A 26,847-nucleotide genomic window follows, 5' to 3' on the forward strand; every position below is an offset into this window, starting at 1 on the left:
TTTAAAGAAAAAAAAAGAAAAAGGTTGCAAATCCATATTCCTTCTCTGTTCCAAAGAAGAGAGAGACACCATATATTTTTCTTAGCAAAATAAACTCCTACGTGTGCACTCTAGATGAATTTGATATGGAGAAAAGTAGAAACTGGATAGTCATGATCACTCTAAGTCTTTTCCTACTGAACACTGGATATTGACGTAGTCTTTAAGAAAATTACATTTTGGAAAAATGTATAGCTTTTGTTTTGAACACACTCTCGCCTCAGAAAAAGCAATCACGAAGAAATCTTGAGCATTTTAGGCATTATTGGAATCAAGCAGTTGTGCCCTTTCCGTGCACTGAAAGTGAGGTGGACTCCTGTAATGAGGAAAAGATTTCTGCTCTGACTCTACCACTTTTAAGCCCAGCTATCCAACATCTTGCACTGCTTTGGTGCAGTCTCTTAATTCCTCACTAAGTAGATCTGTGTTTACACTAAGTGACAAAACTAAAGTTTATTGTACAAATGCCATGGTTTTTACAGTTTAAGGCAGCACACAATGCAGACAGTTACATCTGCTTGACCCTCCATCACCTGTGTCATCAATATATCTCCAGTTTTGTACATCACCACGTTTTGCCTCCACAGGGAAGGAATACAGGCTGACAACAGATAACACCCAAATAGATGGAGGCATTTTCACTGCAACAGGGAATATTTCAGACTGCTGTCTTTGGAGAGAGGTCAGAACTAGAGCAAGTGAGCAAGACTTTATGAGCTTTGTTATTCAGGAAGGAAGAGCCAGCCCAGCCTCCCATCACTCCTGCGAGCTTAAATTTGAATTTCTCATGGTATTTATTGAAACAAATATCCTAACTGAAAGGTCGTAGCCAGAAAAAAATTATTCTTATTCTGCACTGTATTCTGAGGCTTCACTATAATTTCTAACTAATCTAGATGCAATTCTCATGGTACTTTTTGGAGGAATGTGACAGAAATAAGGAGGTTTTTAGGTTATAAAAGTAAATTATCCTGTTAGAGGACTGTATATTGGGTTTTAGACAGGAATCCCTTCTGCCCAGACTCACCTTTTTCCCCGTGGTGAAATCACTTAAATATTTGCACCTTCCAGTTTGGAGAATGCACTTAATTTAAATTGTGACATCCAATCCCCAAATATTTAAAGACCAGTTTTATGATACTGTCTCCTGGACAGGGCCTACAAATGCTTTTAAAAACAATGTGCTTTGTAGGGTCTCCTATTTGCTCCACCAACTGCCTGCTGACGTGCAGGATAAACAGATCCTGCCTCTGAAAGCCAAAGGGTGGAATATCACTCAGGGGTTAAATGCTGTATTGTTTCTCAATTAAGTAAAAGGTTCCAACTAGCTGGCTTTAAATATTGATGCTGAAGAGAACACTATGACATATGAGCAGCTCCCCTCACCACTGAGGATATTTGGCTCCATTTAATTAATTCCATTGGCCATTGTCTTAAGTGCGCCCAGGATTCACCCAAGAGGAATTCACTTGTGTTACTGTTATTGAAAAGTGTAACATGGCATTATCTGCCTCAGACAGACTTTTTGTAGCATTGAATCAATTCCCCAGTTCTTGAAAACAACTACCTCATTTGATTCCTTTCATAATTAATGAAATTCGGTGGTAATGCTTTTGCCCCTCAGCTCAGGCTGGAAAAAATGTTCCAAAACTTCAGTTTTCAAGCTGAAAGCACTCTAATTTTCAGCCTAAATGGACTTGTGGTACGACTGGGTTCTTGTGTCAGCTTTTAGCTTGCTCTTTATTTTCAGCAGTTATTTTGTGCCTCAGGTGTACCACCCCAAACAGAGTTACAGACATGGGTCTTACTCCTTCCCCTGCTTGTGTTGGTGGACTCAGTCAGCCAAGATTTGTAGCTGTATTTTCTATCATAGACTGCTGCTCTTTTCCTGATTTTATCAAATAGCCCTTTCCTGTCCCTGCTCCTTGTACATGGATATTCAAGGCTAGGTCTTCCCACAACCTTGGGAAGCAGAATTCAGTCCCCCATATGGAAATGGATCACCTGATACAGTCTAGGGTGGTATTTATCTCTTTAGGGTTGTATTTGTTTATCTCTTTCATGACCAATTTTTAGAGATAAAAAGCAAACAACCAGGACATGCAGAATCTGCTGTCCTTTAATCTCTTGCAACCAATGCATTCTCTGTGCAAACCAAAGAGCAGACTTGCCTTAAGCCTTTTTATAGCATATAAAATATGTTCCTACGTGTGATAACAGTTTTTTTAATTAATTTTTAAGGTGTTCAGTTCAAACGGAAAAGTAGCATTATTATAAAACTGAACAACTCTTTCCAAACAGCACACTTAAAATAAATGAAAACGTTTTAAAATATCCCAGTGCTAACACGTAAACAAACCAACCAACAAACAAACAAAGCAAACAAACCTTGGGGATGAAAAAAGATTATCATGAAATTTGTGAAGATGCCTCATCCAGAACACGTATTTTTAAAAGCATGCAGGTATGAAGCGCTACTGGAGAAAATGTGTCTCTCCATGTAAAGCTTTATAGTTAATATTTGCTGCAATCACATAGTGACAGTACATTTTATAGTCACTTTTGCTGCAGAAGGTTATCCCTCAATCCAAGGACCCAGAGCCTAAGGGAAGGTGGCCAGATGTAGGCAGGTCAGAACAGAACAGCGGCCAGATGCACACTGGATCATTTGCCATTTAGCAGGCTTTTAGACACAAAAATATAAACCAGGGCAAGTTAACCTTTAGCTTGGTGAGTATCTACAATGAAAGACTTCATTCAAGGTACAGGAACACGTGGTTTGAGTCCACATCGCTTTGTGCTCACCCTTTGTAGGACACACTGGCTGCGTCCTGTTCAGAAAAGGTTTTTTCTCAGATCTTCTCTGGTCACCTTTTAATGCCTGTTCTGTTAACATGTGTGTCCATTATAACCTGATGCTTCCATGCATCCCGTCAGCCTGCTGCTTTTAAAATATTGTGTTGAATGGGTCTGATGTGTAGACATGTAATATTACTCTTGAAGGTAAAATACCTTCTGGAATAGGAGTTAAAGGTCAGAGTAAAGCAGAGACAAATAAACTTGGTGCTTTTTTATCCATAACACCTCTTAGAGAAGTCCCTGGAGTAAACTGGCTCCTGAGCAGCACCCAGGATTTCTCTTGAGAAGCAGTAGCTGGAAGGACCAGAAAACTGACTAAAAATTGTGTAATGCAGGTGATGATCTCAAGATCACTCTTTGACTGTCCTATATCTGAGCTGTAGGTAAATTAACTTAATCAAAATATTTGCCTCATTGTTATGGTTTCCAAGAAGTTAAAGATTTATATTAATGCAAAAATATGTTTGGAATATATTTTTATGTGAAAATATATGTGCAGTATCTATCTTATCTATGTAAAAATATAAATAATTTTCCTACCTTCCTTTCTTCCTACAAAGGTGTTTCAGCTGATGTGTTTGAATGAAAATCAAAAGATAGCACTAAAGATTAATGAATAAATAATGAAAACGTTGTAATACCTGAGTTGTTATACAGTGTTATCTGAAGATCATTCAATATGATAGATCAAGGGTAGCACTGATATTAAAGCATAATTACAAGAAGTGGGATACCTGATTTATTATTGCAACTTTGTTCTTAATGTGAGTTACACATTAGTCATTTCTGAACTGAAATTTTGTCTTACTTAAAAAGTCTTTTGTTTTGGTGTCTGAATTTGGTTTCTCCTGGGGCGCTGTAGCACATATGGCCTGTTGAATGAGAAACAGTGTCAGGCAAAGCAGAGCAGTGGTCTCATCTGATAAACTTTTTAAAAAATCATTTGTATTTGGTGAATGTGAAAATGGAAAGGATCCATTAGAATTATACTTTCTGTCACAAATAACCCACTAGGAGAATGTTCTTTGAAAACACATCTCTTATTTGGTGGGTTTTAGTTCAGAGCACTAAGTCTGCAGAATTCACCTTTTCCAAATAATTGTTTATTTCAAATTCATCTGTAGCTGTCCCTGCTCAAGTTACAGATCATTCATAGCAATAAAGCTTTCTAATTCTGTGACAGAATATTCATAATGGCTTTAAAATACTCAGCTGGATAATGGTCTGCAGGATCTGGACAGCAAGACTTCAAAAGGCAGAGTCCTCTGATCTCCAGTTTCCTTATTCCCTCTAAGCTTGGAAGGTTTCAGCTATCAAGCATAGATTAAGTTTTATTGGTTGATAGTCTAATTGCATTTGTATTATCTTTCCTCTTAATATTATTTTCTTTTCTCTGTATTGGATTTCATCCAAATATTACTACTACCATGAAGCAGTTTTCTGAAATGTTTTGCTTTGATGCTTAACTGCTTTACACGTGAGTGCTGCAATAAGGTGCTGGTTCCTGATAATGGTTTTCCTTCTGTAAAGAGAAGTTTCCACAATCTCCTGTACTTTGCTTATATTTGATAGAGCCCTTCAGTTTGAGGCTTTTCATGGACAAGATAAGGTTTGGTTAAACATCTGAACTTTGGAATGTTTATCTGAACTAGATTTGACCCCTAAATTTGTCCATCATTAGTTATTTTGCTTTTCTTTTTCGAGACTAAATTATGCTATTAAATATGTTCTAAAGTAGGTTAAGCCCCTGTGCAGTTTGTCAGCTGGAACATTAATTTTAAAGCTAAAACAGTCTTCTATTGGCTCTTTTTAACATTTAATCTGAATTTTGACCATGGCTGGTCAAACAGAGAGTCAGTGCACCCATGCAAACCCCACATGTAGCTGATTGAAGTGTCTCAGAGTTGTTGTGATGACAGGCCTGATATTATTTCAGGAAAATATCAGGATAATTAGTAATTATTTGCCTGCTCAAGCAGCTTGTTCCAGTGCAGCTGTTATGGAGAGTGGATAAAGTACTAAATGTCACTGCATGCCCTGTAGTGTCTCTGGTGGTGTCCCCCTCTGAGCCCCTACACAAGGGCCAGGTAGAGCTGGAGTACCAACTGCAGCAAATCCTTGGCAGTGTAGGAATGCTCATTTCTGGGGTCCCAGTTACTCTTGCCTTCAGCTGACCACATCTTTGTGTCCTCTTCAGACTTACGTCTTAATGGTACCAATCCAGATCTTACCCTTGTGTTGCCTTTGTGATGGGAAGGAGCCACCATCAGATTGTAGGGAGAGTGGGTGAGTGCTGGAGCAAGACAGAAGTGCTGTTCCCAAATCATCTTGGCCAAAGATACACTCAGTAACACAAGGAAGAGAGAGGGCAAACTGTAGTTTCTTTATACTCTTGCACAGTTGAACAGCATCTGCTGATTTTTTTTAGAAGATGAATTTCTGATAAAACCAATGCTAAATAATCCCACCCCTTCCTTGAAAACACCGGAATCAGAGCTTTAGGGAAGCAATCATATTAAAACACAAACAATAACAATGTAATATGTCACTAAATATAGCAGCAGCTCCGTTCGGGACTTTCCTTTCCCTCCTGTAATTTCACTGTCTCAGTCCAAGAGGGAGGATGACCCACAGCACATCTCACAAGGCAACTTCTCCTCCTACAGCCTCTATAGCGTAGACCAACAAAAAGCTGTAGCCTGATTTTTGTCTGCTTTGTTGGTTTGTGTTTATTTTATGCAGATCCTGAATCACCTTCAGGGGAAGTTATTCCAGTCTCCTCAGAGTGGGACTCTGACACTACCTGAGCAAAAAGCTGTAACTACTCAAAAGTTTGAAGATCAGTTGTGTTTTGACAAGTGGAAACAGTTTCTATAGAAAAATAAAATTAGGTTGATGGCAGTAAAGGTGACTTTGCCTAAGGTTCTTATTTATGTGAATATAGATGTTGGAGATTCTTACCAGAACTTTCACTTGAGGTAAGAAGTAAAAAGAATTCTGAAATCTGACGACTTGCTCTTTTTAAAAGTGAGCTCATGGGTGATTTTTTGTTCAGATATACTTACTCTAATTATATAATTGAGGTAGAGATAATTTGATAAAGTATGGTCAACATATAAACAGAGTACAGCAAATGGCTTTCAGATCTCTGGCTGGATATTTTTTGATTACTTTAAAGATAATGGCTGTGCCTTTCTCCTTCATAAACTACCACATCTACATTCACTGGAAAGTACTAAACTTGGTGTTTAGAAGAGAAAAATATGCTGGCACTTGTGGTTTGAAACAGCAAATACAGAACTGAATGTCACTACTGTTTCTCATTGGAAATAAACTGTTTTAGTATGTTGGTTTCATAACTTACGCTCTGTGAATTAATTCTGTCCTTTATTGTATAAGAAACATTAAAAGTTCATAATAGGTCAAAAAATACAGGGTTATGAATATAATTGAAGACTGAGTGCAGTGGAAATATAATTAAATTTTAAAATAATTTACTTTCAAAATTTAGAAATACAAAATATAATTGATATATTTCAATATAATTTCAATAAAAAGAAAATTCTTTGGTATGATATTCTTTCTAGAGACGTCCCATAAGACTTGGTCCAAATAAGAGGCTTAATAAGGTATCCAAGCACATGTCTAAATTTGAATGTATGAAACATTTGTATAACTCTTGACAAGGCTGATATTAATACAGCAGTGCCAAGTCTCCCTTGTTCTCCACAGATGATTTGTCTCTCAAGGTATAAAAGGCAGATTTATACATAGGTTTTGAAGGTAAAAATGCCCACATGACTGGCAGTACCCAGACTCTCAGAAGGGTTTTCTCTTGGCGTAACAATCTATCTTGTGCTCCTGGTAGAAAAAAAACAGTATAATTTTCTTGTCCTTTTATCTGAGCAATTTAGTGTGAGTGATGACTATCCATATTATTCGCAAAAGGTTGAAAAGCATTTTTTTTTTAAATTAACACAGGAGGTTAATTTAAAGGCTTGAAAGTTATTGACATATATTCCACCAGAGAGGAAAACAAAGAGAACTCCATATTCTAAAAAAAACTACAAGCCACAAACCCCTGAATGCATTAGTTTTTGCAAATTACTTGTTCAGCTCAATCTGGAAATAGTCTTCAGTACCTTGTTCTGTCTTCCTCAATCTCTGATTGCATGGGTTGTTTAGTTTTGTTTTTTTTAATTTTGTGAAGTCTGCTTAAATAATATTTTAATTAAATGTAATATTTTAATTTAATGTAATATTTTAATATTCACATGTCAACTTCAAAAGTCCTTAATTCAAATAGTGCAATTTTTTTGTTTGGTAACATGTTTTATGTGAGTGGGATAAGAGTATATGGCTGCAAACACTGAGGCACCCGTGTAGCAAAGGGCAAGCATTACTCATTCCTGTGTGTTAGACCATCCAAGTTATTGAGTATTTTCCTGGGATATTTTTGCAAAGAGGCTGTGTCAAGAGTCCTAATCCCTGACACAAGCTCGGAGAGACCAGTTTCCCCTTCACAAGTACACTGTACTCTCCCTTCCTAGAGCCCGACTCGTCTGTGTACTGCAGCAGATTTCATCCAAGTCCCACATGTTTTACATTAGATGAACATAAACTGGTCATACTGTATGAATAAAATGAACTCATTGATTTCTGGCATTGTGGGTTTTGTATTCGAGTTAAGTGTGTATAATAGTCTTTCTAATATTGTGACAATACCAAAAAAACTTGTGGAAAGAAAGGCTTGGCATGTCCTGGGTGATCTAGTCCAGTCCCTCCTGTCACAAGGTACTGTGTTCTGTGTCCTCATACATAAATTTATTAAGCTTCATCTTAAATTCTTTTAGTTTTATTTGCCACCATGATTTCTTTAAAAGGGTGTTTTAGAACTTCATATTATGGCCAGTTTATACTCATCTATTCTCGTGCCAACATTGTTCTTCAGTTAAAACAGCTCTTCTCCCTCCCTGCTGTCCTCTTCTCTCCTGCTCCCTTTCCCACCCCCACCAGCAAATTCATAGAGAACAATCAGAGCTCTTCTCACTCCTTTTTGAGCTGGCCAAACATACCAGGCTCTCTGTCTGCTTATGAAAGATCAGCAGCCCCTTCTCCTGGTGCCTCTCACTGCCACTGCCTGCATCTCTTCTGTCATGAATTTCATCTAACACATGAGTGCCCAAGGTTGAACACCCATAGAGAGAATTACTTTGTATTAAATAAAATTAAATAAAATTAAATATTTTGGATTTGTTGCTCAGGCACTGGAGCAGGCTGCTCAGGGCAGTGGTTGAGTCATCATCCCTGCAGACGTTCAGAACGATGTGGCACTTTGGGGCGTGGGTTAGGGGTGGTTTGGCAGAACTGGGGGAACTGTTGGACTTGATGATCTTAGAGGGTTTTCCCAACCTTAATACTTCTATGATTCTATGATTCCAGTTCTTCTCTAACCATGCATTGGGTAGTAGTAGTTCTAATCTGGTTAATTCAGCTTCCAGTCTCAAAGTCACCAAGTTTTTGCCTGATATCCCAAATTCTTGTCACAGCTGATGGTGTTTCCCAGCCTTGAGTCACCATGTAATTTTTTGAATGCTTCTACTTTTTCTGCTGAAGTCATTAGTGAAAACACAAAGACCAGTTCCAAGAATATTTCAGGACTTGCACTGGTAACTTCCCTTCACTACAGTAGTTTTTCTTTCAACAAAGCTCATTTTAATACCTTATTTAGTCACTTCACAGTTATTGTTTTAATTCTCTACATCTTCTCTAGTTTAACTAATCATTTCCTATTTGGCATCATATCAAATGCACGACTGAAATCCAGATAGATTTGGCCTATTGCATTTTCCTTTTCTAAAAATACCCATTTATTTTATTAAAGAAAGATATCCGGTATGATCTTCCTTTATAAATCCAATATATACTTGGAAATACTGCTTTACATTTCTAAACATTTATGGTACAAATACCAATAAGAAAAGCTGTGTGGAGCGTGCCAGTTTTGTTTTACAATGTAAGTGTGTAGTGATATTTAACACACTATTCATTTATTTCCATTTACTATTATAGTGGGACAATTTTTAAAAAATTTTATATGCATAAGAGCATAATGCAAAATATGAATTATACAGTCATTTTATTGAATCTTTACTGCTAATGCACACAAATTTCACAAAGTGTAATGACACTACTGAGCACTTAAGTTGTTAGGCTGTCATATTACAGAAAAATTATTTCTGCTATATTATCACTATTTTCTTTTTCCTATTGTTTATTTCTGAGCTTGCTTCATAAACATCTGTAAATGCAGATACACTTGCTGTGACAAATATCTATTATTGGTGCATAAACCTGAATGACTTCAGGTCCTTTGGTGCCAAACCAAACAAAATCTTCTGAGAATCTCCTGGCTGGTGATACCTGTTCTGTCACCTGTTGCTGCAGTTCTTGGGTCTATGCTCTGCAGTTATAAAATCTGTAATTTTGAAGCTTATCATAAGCGTAATGATTATGGTTAATGTTTGATTCCTGCACTTTTCCCCATCAATAATTTTTGTAGTGTCTTTAAGAAGACCATGTGCCTTCCTCTTGTTCTACTGTTTTACAAAAAAAAGAAAACAAAAACCTCAAAAATAGTAATTATTGTAACTCAGAGACCTGCCCAGGAATTTCACCAAGGGATAAAATAGGATAACTAGCACAAATCTTTAGCTCAATAAAGTAGATGAAGTGAATTCTTTATCCTTAGTGAGCAAGTTTTATCGACTCCATCTCAGAGCATCACAAAGAAAAGGAAGGAAGCAAGACTTGGTTTTGTCACTCTCAAAGCTTTAGTGCTGGTTGAAAACCTGCTCATTTTTACAGGAAATAAAGCATGCTGCTCCTTCCTTAAAGGACTAACAGGAGTTTCACATCGGCTGCAGGCCAAAAAAACCTGAAGAAATGTTTAATTCTGAGTTCCAATGGTATCCAATAGAACTTAAAGTCATGAGTCATTCAATATTCTTAAATTACAGTGTCTCCTGGAATGTAGGCATAGTCATACACCTCTGCATGTTAAGATATATTTCTTCAGAAAGATGAGACACTCAGCAATTAAGCATGCCTTTTATTTGAAATTAATGAATTAACTAATTAATTCCTTTCTATTAATATTTTCGCACATATGTGGTAACACTGCTGTTAGACTTTCATTCTCCAAAGGCACAGAGACCTAATCCTATCTCCTCTTTTGCCACCCAAGCTTTGATTCAGTCCTGCAAGGTGTGCTGAGGACTCTGGATAGGACTCTAAAGCACTTTAGGAAACTATTAGTTTAAGGAGTCAGAGGTCACAGTTAAGCAAATGGATCTGTACATATGTGCTTTAAGAAATTTTGATCAGTATATTCTGCATTTTGAATGGTCAAATTTGTCACTTTTAATATTCTTTGGGAAATAATTGTCAAATCTCAGTTTCTAGGTGTTATCGTAATACTTCAAGTCATCTCCATTTTAAGAACTGCCTAAAATTATAAAGTCCTGAAGAGTACTAAAAAAAAAAAATTGCATGGTCCAAACTAGTTGTGGGGTTTTTTTCCTGGACATCAAGCTCAATGGAAGAGGAGGTACAAATGTAAAGTTATTTGAATATCTCAATGGTTTAACCATTCCCACTGCTGCTCTTCATTCCCAGTACTGCCCTTTCCATCCAGATAAATTACATACAATAATTTTGGGTGTTATAATAAACAGATAGGCATCGTAATAATGTATTTCAGTTAGGAAGAGGTACTTGAAAGAAATTGGTTTTGCAATACACATGATGTGAGACAATCAATAGTGCTTTAGTCTGACAAGCACTGTCAATATCCATTGTCACAGTTCAGAAAGTCTTTAATGGATAGTTCTTCAAAAACCAATGCTTTCAACACATTGGAATTGCTCAGATATACTGTACCTGGCAGGAATTAATCATAGGTAGACCCTTGGGATTATGTATAAATATTTTGTAAATTATGAGTGAAATAAAAGTCATTGGAAGGAATGTGAGAGCCTGTTATATGAGTTACAAAATCTTACCAAATAAGTATGGAGCTATTTAGGATATATTAAAGCATTTTCCTCTCTGAATCATTCAGGCTCTTCCCAGAACATCACACCCAGAAAAAACGGTCTGCTAGAAATATATTGTCTAGGTACACGAATAAATTCACAGAAAGTAATCTCATAAACATTTTGACCCTTGCCCTGAAGAGGTTTGTGTCCGACCAAGTTCTTTTAGTTGTGGCCATGCCAAAATTCTGGAGAAAAGCTACTGTAACTTTACCTTGCAAACGTGTCAGCACTGCTTAATCCTGATTGAACTAAAGTATGTTTAAACTCATTGCATCATATATAAAATTAAGAGCATTGAATGTTGACAAATAATTCTTTGTCTGTGCACCTCAAAACTTTCATTGACTCTGAAGGTACCATTTCTGTAGAAATGTGTCATTTGGAGGTATTGCATTAATTCTTGCCTTCCACTTCTTTTCTTGGGTAGAAACTCTTTTATATACTTCATTTTGTTCTTCTATGTGATACTTCTGTTATTTGTATCTTATTAAGAATACTAAGGCTCTATTTCAGTAAGTGTTCAGAAGATTTATATAGGCCAGAAAAAAGACAGTCCAGCTATTTCTTGGCACAATTTTTTTTCAGAGAATTTAACTCATAGTTATCTCCACCAATTCAGTGAATGTTATTACATTGCTATCCAATACTAAGGGCCAAAGATGTGTCCTTTCTTTTAGTCCTAAAAACATGTTTATACTATTTTCTTTTTGTACCCAATTTGAATTCCCTAATGTGATAAGCTGTTTTGCTTTGGTGTATCTAGAGAATTGAGGAAAAGATCTTACCACTTTTTCATTTGTGCTTTCATACTTTTCCCACTCGTGGAATAAATAGAGGCCTAAGAAAGTGCCAAAAGTCATCAGAAATGCTTTTCTAAATCTAAGGGTTCAAATTATTACCAGCCAAACCTGAAAGTCAGAAGATACTCAGGTTACATTTTTGCTACTGGATAGAACTGTCCTTGATGCACTTGCACTGGCAGGAGAAATTTATAATTATTTTATACTTAGGTCCTTAAGAGTCTTATTTTTACTTCTATGTGGAACTGCCTTCCACTTTTTTATGTCGTTTGACATTTCCCAGCTCTTCTTCATGAAAGATACTCCTGGCCTAATCCAGAACCTGAAATTTAAAAGGGGAGGTATTAAAATAAACATTTATTGTAATTTTTGAGGGATTTTTTATTTTATTTTTTTCTCTTGGAAGTAACAGTTGGTCTTTTTTGTATTTCCAAATGTAAGAACAAAATCATTTTAATGAGGGGATATCGCGAGAATGGTTTGGCAAGAGAAGGAATATTTCTAAGTGAGATCCCATCAAGAATATTTCTGGCTAAGCTTGGTTTTGGAACATGCTATCTGAACCCTTGAATTTCAGGGAGTCTTGGAGTTTTTCTCTCGTGACTCACATGTATTTAATAGAATAAAATGAGAAATTCATCAACTTTAGCTTTGCTGTTGTTTTGAACTATGTGCTGTATAGCTCAACATAGTACAAACAAAGTTATCCATGACAATAATTATTCCTACCTCTAGATGTAGTTTTAACACCATAATTGCTGTTTCAGGTATAAAACTTCCTGCTAGGTTAATGTGTCTTTCTAAAGAGAGGGATCTTCCCCTACTGCCCTTCCCTTCACATTACGACAGCGGGCACTTCAGTTGGAACATCTTAACTAATCTGGTTTAGACTCAGAGTTAAATATGAAGTTCAAGTGGGCATAAAATGCTTCAGAGTTCCACAGAACAGGAAAAGTGACAGGCATCTGAAGTGCTATTTTCACTCCTGCATCATTTGCATCATTTGAGGAAGCACCACTATAATTCAGGAAAAAGCCAACCTAGGTATGAATCTCTACAGACAGAATGACCCTGAGCAGCAAGAGACCCCAAACTAAATACAATTCACTGTTTCAAAGTACCATTAAGATGCAGAATTAGAAACATCCATTTGTTGTTCTTTTTATAGCACAGCCAAGTGACTTGGAATTTTAGCTTGTCCCTGCCAAGGATTGCTCAATTTTGAACAAAAAGTCCTCCGCTATAATGTTAAAAAAGCACCAACCATCAATTGAATGCTAATCTTTATATTCTATGATATATCACTCCAAGAATGCTACCATTAAAAAATGTGAATTCTAGTTTTCATAAGTGATGGATTATTGTACCAAGCCATGTATTTTCCAGTAAAGTGTCCTTTTATTTGTCCTGTGTGATTACTAGTTTGTGGAAGTATGTGTGGGGTCATTTTAGTGCTGTGGGAAAATGGAGCACTCTTCTGTTAAAATCAGTAGTGAAATCAGAAGCAAACTATGCTCTGATCATCATAGGCATGTGTTTAAATATTGCTTTCCTTAATTGGCTATGTTCTATTTACTTAAAATGAACAATTTGGCAAGTTTTTCTCCCTTGACAACAGCAAAGCATAAACCATTTTATAAGTTTGGCTGTTAAAATCAGATTTGTAATGTAAACCACAATATTCCAGGGTTGTTGCTATTGCTTAACCAGTTATTTTAGCTTGCCATTGTTTTATAATTGTGCACCTTTAAATGTTCTGGTTTTGTTTATAACTAATGAAAAACGCCTTGTTAAAAACATAGAATGATAATAATGATCATACTTTAATTTTGCTCTCTCTCTTTGCTTGGATCCTCTATATGGATATCAATGTATTATAGAGGAGATTCATTCTGGATGGGGAGATCAGGGAGCATCTCTGTAACTGCAGTTAAATTATCCAGGGTACTATTTTGATATTCTGTCAAAGCGACAATGGATCACCTCATGCGAGCTCACCTCGTGGAGAATATTGTATTTTGGTGGATTAATTGATTGATTGATAGATCTGCTAATTGATTTACAAGAGAAGATGGAAAGCTGTTCTTCCCACAGAAATCAGAAGCCACCCCCCTCTCAGCTGAAGGCTCTTGCCAAGGGAGGCTGTAGATTTCTGCATTAGCCTGCTCAGCATTTGGGGGAAAGTGCAGGGTGAGAGAGCTCAGGACACTGAACAAGAGTTATTCAGGGGTGGTGAGTCTCAGGTGATTTCTTAGAAATCTTTATAAACCTGCTTGTTCAGAGAAAACTTTGGAAAAGGTCTTTTCATGGCATCACTGCAGCTTCTGGAGCATGCCAAACTTCTGCTCCCTACTAATACGGCCTATTTTGATATCTATCATGGTGCCCTGTAAGCACCTCAGCAGAGAAGAAGTTAAATTTATGCCTTTCAAACTTACTCCAGGGGATTTTCTGCAACTGGATTCTATGTCTTTTTGACGCAGAGCAGGAATAAATTGAGCTCAAAATGTTTCTCAGCTTGGTAAATGCTTAAATATAATAAAATATAATCATTAGGACGGGAATACTTTTCTTTCCATAAATTAATGCATCTTGCACACATTTCATGGCACATAGCCATGTTTTCTGTAACTGCATTAAATATATATATAACTCTTAATCCATCTTGGCAAGAAAATTCAGTCCTTCACTAGTGGTCTAACCATCCATCCTTTCTCATAACAAGTAGTACACAGCTAATAGTGCGTAGCACACTTGGAGTCCAGAGTTTTAGCAGAGAAGTCATCCATGTGAAACTTGTGGGATTCGTGAACGTTTCATGAGTAAACTGGTCTCCATCCAAATACTTATGGGCAATAAATAACAGGGCTCCGTGCAGAACCGGCAGAGTGAACTCATCATGTTTATTCACAAAAGTATTAATCAGATGGGTTGCAATGTCCAACCAGCTCCACTGCTGACCTACCGCATGATTTTGATTTTACTGGGGTGCTTATGGCCACTATTTCCCAAGGATACTTGAGCAAACTACTATTAGTTTAGAAATATTGTTTCACTCAAGCGTTTTCCTCTCATTTCTTTCAGTTTTCAGGTTGAACTACAGTGCCTCTGACACAAATGACAGAAACCGAGTTAAAAGCAGATTAAAGAAGTTCATCTCCCGAAGACCCTCCTTGAAAACATTGCAAGAAAAGGGACTTATTAAAGGTGTGTTTGGTCTTACGTACTTTTTTGGGGCATAAAAATTAAAAATTCACAAGTGGTCATTTGACTCTCAGATGAGCAAGTGCATTGGACAAACACTTCTTAGATATGGGTTTGTTGCTGTATCTCATAAAACTTACACTTCTGAACTATATAGATATAAAATCAATGTATGGTTACATCCATCTCTGTGATACCTGACTGCTGCTTCAATTTTTCTGCTTTGGTGTGCAAACGGCAGAAGCCTCTCCAATTAACACCATACACAATGCAAATCAACATGTTGCACACCTCCATTTCTTTTTAAGAAAAAACACTGAGATAGTTTATATTTTAGAACCTAAAATAGGAACTTCAGATGCTGTGCTGACTAATTTGTTGGAATACTTTCTGCTGTCTTCTCTCATTATTTTTCTAACTCACCAACAAGATCCATTTTTAACAATTTAAAATACATGTCAGCGAATAAGAAGTGCTTTGAATATGTGGGTTTTTTTCCTATTCCAATTTCTTGCTAAGTTGGTCAGCCATCACTTACACATGTCCTTAAAAAATTGTTTCTCTGATAAAACTTGTTTGTTAGTTTATCCAAGAAGTGTTTTGCTAAGAAGCTGCTAGTTGAAGGCAGTAGCATTCTGACCACTAATATTCCACTAAAGTCATGTTTTCAAATATTGTCTGGAGCAATGCTTGAAAAATTTATACACTCCCAAATTATTATGTGTGAAACCCACAACTGCACATGCAAATTGACTAGAAAGAGGCATTTTGCCAGCAGCCCCTGTCAATCTCCAGGGTGAGTTTTCCAGTGGTGCAGTGGTGTGTCGAAAATGGCAAGGGGTGTTGCTAGTGTGTGTTAAACTTGTCTGTCCTGAGCCAAGAGATTGACCCTAGCCAGCATAAGCTAAAGCAGCCACAAGAGTTAAACACCAGCTGGGCCCATGTCTGAAGAGAAGAAGATTTGATGAATTAAGTTCTTATGTTTTAGATACATGCAGAGATGCTCAGTGCAGTGTTGTTTACTCTAAGGAAATCTTCATTAAATGAAACCGTGATGTGCCTTAATGATGGAGTTCTGCTTCTAACTGCCACAGAAACCTTGAAAAAAATGTCATTTATGCACCAATATGAGTGTGTGAGGTGTGCACACACTCACACAGCAAACTTTCAGGATCTATGCTTACACCTTCGTAGTATCTGATTTCAACACATCAGAGTTTTGCCTCCTCGAAGTACTTTGTGAGTTGAGGGTGGGATTTGAATGCATCATGTTAGTTTGTTTCAGTTATTACAGTAATAGAGGAGTAATTCATAGTCTTTTAATTTCTGGATTTAAGGGCTGGGAGTTTTTTGGTTTAATAAAGTGTGGCTGATGAATCTCCTGTGGTGTTACACAGGGATCAGATGTGATCCCTGCTAACAAATCCAGATTCATTAGCATAACTCAAATCCACTCTCTAATACATTTCTCTAGGAAAGCCAGATGAATTTGGTTTTGGCTACAGTTGCATTAAGCTCTTGATTCATAAACATAGCTTCGTTCTACCTGGGATACTCTTCCAGGGATAACATAGATGTGTGATTTGTGACACAGTAATTCAGAATCAGTACCCCGCACAGTTCTATGACCAAACTATGAAGAAAACATGTTAGTTATCTACCATGAAGTTTCATTAGGATTAGGTTTTGGCCATGCAAATGAGGCAGGATTCGTTAGCACGGCTTAATTCCAATCTACGGTAAGTCTACGTGAAATGCTCATTTGATAAGGTTCCTTCATTGTCTTCACCAGAGTTTATCCCTTAATCTGTTAAAATGTTATGAAAATGCAGTTGCAGTGCTTATGCAGAGACCACTTTTAAATGTTAATTTTTAGGCTCACATTAGAATATTTTTTAAATCGCAAAATGCAACCGCCCAGATTACTAAATGAAAAGCTTGCCGAATTTTGTATTATAAGATGCATCTATTTATTTTTCTAAAGGTGACTTAAATGGTTGCAGAAACCTCTCAGAACTATTTATTTGCTCGTTTCTTAAGGGAAAAAAATGTTAACCAATTTTTACAGGAAAAAAATTCCTCCAGCTCTGAGAACATGCCTACGAACTTTTATCCCACAGGGAAATACTTCTGTCAGAATTGTAAATCCCTTAAAATAGGGGCTCATAATAAAAGTGTGTATAAAGCCTTGCAGGACATCTTGGTACCAAATTCCTGACAAAGAGCTGTTCTGTGTGCTGGTGAAGAATTGATATAAATATCTGTGAAGCGTGTGGTGTTAATTACTCCAATGCAGTGGCACTGTAGGTGCCGTGAGAACCTTCACTTTTCATCAAGTGCTATTCATATTTGCCAGGGGCACTATAAAGCTCTCAAATCTATATTGATTTTTTACATTGTATGTCACATTGGAACCAAAACTCCAATAAATTTAACACGTAAATTATAGTCATGAGTAAATACATTTTAAGGTGGTAAGTTCACTTAGACACAGTTCTGTGCTCTGTTAGTCGCTGATGCGTACACACTTGGCCAGGAGACTCGACACATTTCTCCACATTAACCAAATTTGGGAATACAGGCTTCAAAATTAAATAGCAGTTTGATCTCCTGGGGTATTTTGTTCTGCCAACAGTGCTATCAGGAAATCTAGAAATTACGTGATTGTCATTTAACTCTTAACCAAACTTTGCTGATGTAAAGTGTAGCAAACGCCCATGTAGAAAGCAAAGTAGGGAGTTAACAAATGAGACTAATAACGAGGATAGCAATCAGACAAGGGAGTGTAGCAGACCAATGGGTAAATGATAGTTACATGTTGGTCTGAAAATGAAGATGTGCCGACACTTTACATGACAAAAAGTTATTTTTGTCATTGTTGTCCCATTTGCTTTCTACTTCTATGAGTAAAGGAAGCTGGAAACAGCACGTTGGCTCCATTCATTGCGATGGGCTGGTGACTGGGGCTTTTCATGCTCCAGCAAGAGCTCTAATGAATATCATCAGTCCTCGTTCCACCTCACTCATGCTTACACAAAATATCTTTGGTCTAGAAACATTTTGAATAATTTTTGAGATGATATGTAATTCAGGATCTTTGCGTAATGTGTTTGTGTCTCTGTGCACACTTATGTTCAGATATATATACACGTGCACACAACCTAGAAATAGTAAATAAGAGGCATGTTCCCTGTCTGCCATTTTAACAGTGTTATTTTGAGAATAACTGTTCAAATTTATACTCTAGGGCAGAGGTCCTTAGTTCCTCGGGATTGAAATATTCTCAGAATTTACAGAATCTGCACTAATATGCTAGAAAAATAATATATAAATCTTCTCTTTTAAAGCGGTTTTATAGTCTATAATTGAACTTTGATCTTTATGTTTGAGCTTTGTCATGATTTAATATTACCCAAAATGAATTGCCAACCTTCAACTTGATATTGGCCTGCTAACTTCCTGATTTCTGAGGCTTTCTAGTCCAACAAAGGAAAAAGTCTTCTGTGGAACTGTGATTTTAAAGCTATGGTGGTTGTGTTGGTAAAAGACTATCAGAAAATACATTCTCAGTAAACAGTAAAAAAAGGATGAGTAACAACTTAACATAAATGACACTGTGGGAAATGAGGAAAATGAAGCTATGCAGCTGGAAAGAAATTTATTTGGGTTTTATTTTTTTAGGGTGGATCTTTTTTTCCCAAATGCTAGACACTGAAGGAACCTCACTGAATTTATTTCATAAGCTAAGCGAAGGCAAAAACCAAAACAGCATAAGAATTGGAATGGTTACAACTGTTTCAAGATGAAAATAAAAGCCACTCAATTGCTAGTGAAAGGAACTAGCTGTGATTTGGCTTGATAGCCTATAGAACAGGGCTCAGCATATGTTGGTGGTTGTGCAGATCGCAGCACAGAGATCACCAACCATTTCATTTCCAGGCAAGGGAAAATGTCTTCTTTGCATCATATGTTTCAATGGACCTTAGAGTGGTTCAATATAATGAGTGAAACGCTCATGAGAAGTCCAAGAGCAGATTAAGACCTACCTTTGGTGTGTTCTGTAATTCTTGTGGGTTGTGAAGGAATTTTGCAAGTGATCTGGTGCCCATCATAACTCAGGGAAAGTTAGGAAATGTTTCCTTTGACTTGCAGGGACAATGGGTCACAAGGGTATTTCTTTCTTTGACAGGGACATTTGGAAATACTTTACCCAAACCCTGTGGACAAAGTGATTTGTTCCTTTGACATGATGCTCAGAAATCACAAAGTCACAGAAACATAGAATATACTGAGCTGGAAGGGACTCACAAGGATCATTGAGTCCAACCCTTAGCCCTGCACAGGACCATCCCCAAGAGTCACATCATGTGTCTGAGAGACATGATTTTGGAGACCTGTTTTGAGGACTACAGCAGGCACACTCTCTTTGAATTCAAATGAGCTCTTATCCCAAGTAAAACACCAGAATTTCTTAAGAGAGACCTGTGTCTATAGCACTATTTTCCCTTTTTCTGAGAATGTGAAACAAATCTGGCAGCTCATATGCCACTTAATACTAACTGTTCACAAATATAATTTTTTTTAAATTGATGACCACCACAGATCAGTGATATATAATAAATCTCCAAGTTAAAAGGACTGGCAAGATTCCCAGTATGCATAAATCAGGGGAGCTCCATTGACAACCTCACCGACTTCAGTCAGCTGAGGACCTACCCCACTTATTGTAAAAGTGTCATGGCATTATTTGGAGCCCCAGTCTGGGATCAGTGTCACTTTAATGTCTGACTTAATGTGTCTGACTCTAGAGATCGAGCAGCTAGAAGTCACCTTTCAGAATATGGCCCCAAATGCATCACTTCCCCATCCAAAAAATTCTCTGTTGTGCTTCCTACTGTCCCATTCCTCTCTCTGTACATTCCTCTATTATTTTGTCTTTTTGTTCTCCTTCTGTCTTTTCCCTCCCAACATTCAAAGAGATACAAATAAAACAAACAACTTGGATGTTGATACAGAGCTCTGGTAGTCCAGCAGCTCAAATCCAGATGTAGCAGAGTTAATTCAGTTCCTGAAAGACACAGGATTACATAGATATAATTCATGTTTCTAAAAACTTGGGCATTGTACCATTACATTACCTCCTCTCATGTCAGAATTTAAGCTTCTCTCTGAGAAATGGGAGTATTAGCCATGCCCTTCCCTGTTTTTTTTTTTAATAAAAAACACTGAAGTATGAGTTCCTTCCAAGTGTGGCCACATCTCATCCGTGTACATCCAAAACAGTTAAACAATGACATTCTCAGTGAGGATGTGGCTTTAGTGATTTTGTTTTAATTGTTTCTCTTCCAGAAGTATTGTCTCCCATAGTCGAGATTTCTGCAGCTCAGGATTAGTGGCTTTGCTGCAGCCTGCAAGAGCTACTCAAAAAAAAAAAAAAAAAAAAAAAAAAAGAGAAGTAGCTCTGTCAGGCTCAGGGAAAACTTGAAGCTCCCCAGAACGGCCAGTTCATTGCAGCTGTAATCACCATCACCATTTTATATTACACAACTTGTGAATGTCCATTCCCTACTCTTCTGGTGTCTGGTTTTATATCCATGTGCAAAGCTGTCACACACCTCACCATCTTCTACCAAATTTTTAATGTGCAGATAGGAGGGATGTGTAATGTAAACCATACCACCAAACATATTATGAATATATTGCTCTTCTTAAAAATGCTTGTTGGTTTTTCATACAACAGTATTGACTAACTGTCGGTGTTTGATGTATGGTTTACCAGCCTGATGTAGACTTATGGTTAGAGCTTAACTTGTTAGTTCTGCTTTTGCAGCCAATTCAGAATAACTACAGATGCCCCAAGATATTAAAATTGACTGCTCAAATGGACTCAGTGTGGGAGTTTCATTGGTTTTAAATTGATAACAGCTGAAAGAGTGAATGATTAAAGCTGTATATGGGCATAGTATGCAGCTCCTTTGTACGAGCTCTTGTGAACAGAATCCATTGCATGGGAATTGCCTTTGTTCTAATAAAAGATATTTCTGAACAATTGTTAGTTTAAATTTTTAAATGATGAAACAAGAGCATTTCAGGAGCCTATAGAGGAAATAATTCCTGAGAAACTGGAATAACTCTGAGAAGATAAAGTGGATTTCTATTCAGAGGGGAGCATTTAAAGTTAAGTAGCATTCCATAAGGTGGTAATTGTGTCTATTTCCCAGGCATTTGAGTTAAATAAGCTGGATAGGAAACATAAACTGTCATAACAAGAGGTTAGGAGTGTTGTGTACATCTCTTTTTTTTTCAAGTCATAAAAAATGAAGTTTTGGAGGGCCTTATCTCAAATAAATCAAACAAAGGTTTTTTTGCTTTCCTTATCCCCTTGGGAGCTTTTCCTATTATTTTTTATTTTTTTTAAATGTTCTGGATAGTTTTTCTTTAAACTAGTTTTAAAATATATATATACACATCTATAAAAGAATAAAAAAAAATATTTCAATCTTAGTTACTCATAAATCTAGCTTACAAAAGTTACCAATTTGCCATTCTTATAATTCCTTGTTTCTGAAATACCACACAAAGACTTAACTGAGTTTTCCTCAACTATCCCTGTGACCTCTGCAATTGTAAATATGGTAGTGTAACTACTGCCATTCCCATGTTTATGTGCAGAAACAGATCCAGGAAAAAATCAATCGATTAGAGAGAGTCAGAGAATTTGTGGTTCGGGACTACCCAGAATTGAGAGTATTTGGATGACTTATGGGATCATGTACTTATAAATGGCCATGAATTTCTAGAAGGGTGGAAAACCCCTCCAAAGCAGTTGTGTGCTATTGTTTTACCATAGTCTATTTTGATGCCCAGGAACAATTAATGCTGTTTTGCTGCCCTTTCATCTGAGACAAAAACCCTGAGTGCCTGTTTTCTAAAGAAGAGGTGATTTAAAGCTTAACTGCAGGGTACAGGATGTGACTATATACATGCAGTGAAAGGTATATAAAATGAGGTGAAATATTTTGCTCAATATATAGAGTCTGCATCAAGAAATGAAGTAATGGACTAGGTGAGAATTGCCAGACTGTTTTCAGCCTTTTCAAAATTTCTTCGCAGAAATACCAAATATTCTGTATGCATATAGGAGATTGAAAGAGTGACTGTGAAATAATCCTAGAAGTTGGTTGTAAAGTGGTTATAACACAGAAGAGAAGCTGCTGAACAGCCATGCATTAATTTTGTTTCAGTCCTTCATATGTTGCCATCTAAACACAGTGCAGCTCTTTGCCTGTTTTGCTTCTGAAATTGTTTACAAGTGTCTTTGTCCACCAAATAAGATACATTTTTTTACTTCTTTTTAACATAATTTACATTGGAGACTATTCCGTATTATGCGAAGAATTTGACAGGTCTTTGCTAAAATTTTGAAAAACAATTAAGATGTCAAAAGAGGAAGTGCTAGTACATTTTAATCATAAATCTCTGTAAGTATAATTACCACTGAAGGCAGCTATAAATGTTTTATGAAGAAAATGTAACCAGACTGTGCTTTGTCAGAAACATAACCCCAAAACATGTAACAGACTGTTCGCTAATGCTTAACGCCACACATGCACACAACCTTCCTCGGTGCAGTTCTGTGAACCCAGTCCTCCATCCCTTCTGCAGCCCAAACTCTGACTAACTTATATTCAGGCTTTGGTGTACTCTCTCAGAATGCAGATCACACGCATTGGGAGGTGTTGGAATAAACTTCCCCGATGCATCTCGAGAAGTCCAAACCATCCCCTGCGCCCCACCTTGTTTCTGTCGTCGTGTTCCCTGCTCTGAGGTATTAGGAAAGAAAAAGCAACTGAGTTGCTCTTGAAATCTAAGATGAGTGTGAAATAGTAGGGATTAATTGTAGGAAAGTGAAGCCCCTTGCAAAGCAGGAAATAAAAAAATGGGAGTTTTGCTCCCCACTAACATAGTGAGGAAAATTGTGCTGCTGGGAGGAAGAATCACTCCAACTGGTTATGGTGGAAGGTGGTGGGACTGAGTACAGAGGAAACACCTAGTGCCATGGGAGCTGTAGAGGAGAGCAAGAGCTGCTGCTGGGTTTGCTGTGCAGAGCCCAGACTTGTGCTGTCACCCTCCAGCCATCTATACAATAATTTTCAGAGCCTCTACACCAATTTACAAACTGTAGTACTCTGTTGAAATGCTATATGGAGACCGTCTCTCTGGATAAATGATGACAGTACGCTCCTATTGTTTCAGCATTTAACTGCCTCCTATTGAGTAGTTCCTCTCATCTGTTTGATTCATTCTGATTCTAGCTGACATCGTCCCTGTTACTGATTGCTCTTTTCATAATTTCTCAAACATATAGAGTGGAAATGAGGTGGAGGGAGCTAATTAGTAATCTGAAGAGTTCAACCTGCTCATACAGATATGTTTCAAGATCAACATACAAAGTTCAGCAAAACTTTGAAATCATAAAACCTAAAAGGTAGCACTGTCTGTTTAAATGTTTATTCAGGAAGGAAGTAACACTAATTGAAAGTTAGACTTGGTGTAAGATGCAGTCCTCATCCAAAGATATCTAGTATCTTCTATTTTTTTAAGCAGTTAATTTGATGATTAAAAAAAAAAAAAGCTTTTGTAAAGATGAGATGAAATGGTACTAAGTCCTGACGAAGCAATGTAATGAAGCCCTTTCACTTCTATGGTACTCCATGCAAAAGTGGAACTTCCAAATGTGTGGAAGAGACAGGCCACCCAACAAGATGAGTTTCTAGGTTGGACCAGTAGTTGGTATCATGTAGGATTTTACAATCAACAAGTGAGGGATTTGTGGCTCTAGAAAGGCCTTCATTTTTTTATGGCAAGTCCAAACATATGGTCACGTCTTTTATGGCAGGTCCAGAGATCTCCAAGCCCTCGAAAGGTCAAGGTCATGGTGTAAGTAGAAATTGAAACTCGAATCCAGAGGGAAGTATCCAAACACTGTGAGCAGCAGATGTTGAGGGATTTGGTTCTGTGGCAGAAGCTAATGACCACTAGGACTCAAAAAGGATTTTCTTCCAACTTTGCCTGTCTATCTTCGATATCTGAGTTTTAAATTAATAGGCAAGCTGAGAAGAGACAAAAGTCCCACTACTAATAATATCTCTTAATGTATTTTCCTCTTGTTTTCCAAATCTAGATCAAATTTTTGGTTCCCATTTGCACTTGGTCTGTGAGCACGAGAAATCTACAGTCCCTCAGTTTGTAAGACTGTGCATAAAAGCTGTTGAAAAAAGAGGTGCGTATCTTGTTATTTAATACTTTTTTTTTTTTCTGATAGTAATCAAAACTTTTACCTCATAACTCTACTCAGACTTCCAGGGCAGGAAGACAGTTCAATTCGTAATATAGTTATGAACTGAAATATATCACATTTTGTATCTTCATTTTCTTCATACGATAAGGCACTAATAGCACCCATTGATGCTGATTATTCCTTATATTTTGTTTGACATGTTGTTGGTTTAGTCTTTCTCTGGATAAGTAAATGCTAAATGTCGATAAAATGTCAGTAACTTTCATTCTGAAGTCTCTGGTGAGTGTAACGCCAATACTTTTTCCTAAGTCCCGAATTGCATTCAGCCAAAATAAATGTTATTCTGATGTGGCCATTTTTTTTTAATGAGTGCAGGTGTCTAATTTTTACAGTTCTCTTAAAAGCCATGATATTATAAAACTATTGGAATGAGTATCCATCCTTATTACAAGTTTTGATTAATAAGAAGGATTTTTATAGTATAAAAAAGATGTACTTAACACCGTTGCCTGCCTTCCTCTCTGCAGAGTGTATCTTCTCTCACTGAAGGTCATTTTCTTTGGAAGGTACATGCGGTAGATGCAGAATCTTAAAATGTATTGTATAAAAATGTGAGGCTTCATCACCATCTGTTACAAGTTTACAACTTGTTCCAGGGATCTGGGGAAACATATATCTTGCAAAAGATAGAAAATTTATTTTCAGAATAAGGCTGGGTGAACCCATTGTCACTGCCATATACTGGAGTCTCAGAACAAGAGAACCCATGAAAAATAAAAAGATACTTAGAGTGTTATCCGCAAAGGAAAAAAGCTATTTTAATTCCACCATTGTTACCTGGTTTTATAGTGAAAGGTGCAATAAAACTACCCTGAAGTTTCAAACTCAGGGAAATTCATGCTTTAATTATACAGCAAAGAGAGCACTGGGATATTATTACTCCCAGAATCACTGGCAGGAAGTCAGAGACTGAAACAAATCGGAGATTGTTCGGTAGGGGGAGATAGTAGCATTGGGTTTTTTTGGAGGGAGGCTGGATAAAGAAAGGGGAGAAACGTGTGAAGTGACTATTAATAGAGGAGGAATTGTGAGGAGAAATTCAGAACATGAAAAGGAAAGGCAGAGATTAGATTGTAAAAATGCCACACCATGCAGAACATGCCTAAAGGACTGCTTGGTTACGATCTCAGCACAGGTTCTCCAAAAGATGCGTTGGATATTTCATAGATGTTTTGTGGTATCTAACCACTCCTCCCAGGAGAAGTGAGGCCAGAGGTTTCTGCACTACTGAACTGTAATAGAAAAATCCAAGAAACATATTTAGATATTTAGTGTCTGTGTGATTATCAAAAAAGTATTCATATTAGAAGCTAAACGTATCACTGTTCCTTCAAAGGAGTTCATCCTTACAAGAATTGCATTGTTGTTCTTGTGTTTCCTTCAAACTTGCTGTGACTTAGAGAGGTCTACCCCTTTTAGTTAGTATAACATGTAAATAGAAGCTAATCATATGGCATGAAATAAAAATTTCACTTTATCACTATATTTATGAGTTTATATTTGATACGCGGGTTTTTTTCTATTATCGTTTTCTTGGATTAAGATGCTTGCATTTACTCACATTCTATTTACCCAAAGTGTTGTTTTTACTAAGTTCTGGCATAAACTATCTCAGGACAGCAGTAATTTATGTGAAGCTAAGTCCAATGTTTATGCAAGCTTCTGATGACATTTTATACCGGGGTTGGTATTAGGAAGCAGTATGTGGAGGTGCCAAGTCTCCCGGCATGGCTGAGACTCAACAGATCTGAAGCCCTCCTCTTAATGGCCAGATATGCCTCCAGCCAAGATACTCAACTGCAGAGTCATGGGAAATACTTATGTACCAATTATGGGAAAGGCACATTTAATGAAAACTGTATGTTTACTTTCATAGTCTTAGTAAGATGGCCTAGATACTCGGTACAGCTGGCATATTGGCTGGGCTAGAAAAGCTTTTTTTCCTATTTAGAAAATATATCATCTACATAGTGTAACTGTACCAAAAATGTTACTTGCGTGCTTCGCTTAAGATAAAGGATTATTAGGAAAAAAAGACCTTAGGAGACCATCCCTAAATGTTACTTACAAAACATTCATACTTCACTGAACGGTTGTGTTCTTGGTTATCAGCTCATGGATTTCATTATTATTCACCTACCGATTTTCTATTTGTTTTTCTGATTTTTAAAGCATTATCACTGTGCACAGAAAGAAAGTCTAGCAGGGATCTGAATAAACCATATTAATTAGTACATTTTCCTGTGTAGACGAGGTTACACACAATAGCCAACTGTAGCAATATTCTCCCACAGAATAAAAATGTGGAGGTTGGCATTAACCATTGGCAAAATTTCCTGTTTAGTTACACTATTTTAAAATGAATATCAAAAGGATATTTATTCTGCTACTATTCTGCTCTAACTTAGATCAGATTTTGGTCATTTATCCCTGACTTTGCTTCTTCACCATTTCAGGACAGGGGTGCTTTATAAGGTCTGCTCTA

At 37.0% G+C, this 26,847-nt stretch overlaps 1 protein-coding gene across 1 annotated transcript in view; it reads left to right on the forward strand.

Annotated features, from left to right (window-relative positions):
- ARHGAP15 (Rho GTPase activating protein 15) overlaps positions 1–26,847 on the forward strand; it is a 331,243-nt gene that overhangs the window by 176,942 nt on the left and 127,454 nt on the right. Inside the window, exons 9-10 of the mRNA XM_032693775.1 lie at positions 14,882–15,004; positions 24,186–24,284. Of these exons, the coding sequence (XP_032549666.1) occupies positions 14,882–15,004; positions 24,186–24,284 (222 nt within the window). The remainder of the gene's footprint in view (positions 1–14,881; positions 15,005–24,185; positions 24,285–26,847) is intronic.

The sequence above is a fragment of the Chiroxiphia lanceolata genome, chromosome 7 (genome assembly GCF_009829145.1).
Source record: "Chiroxiphia lanceolata isolate bChiLan1 chromosome 7, bChiLan1.pri, whole genome shotgun sequence".
In the NCBI taxonomy this organism is placed as follows: domain Eukaryota; kingdom Metazoa; phylum Chordata; class Aves; order Passeriformes; family Pipridae; genus Chiroxiphia; species Chiroxiphia lanceolata.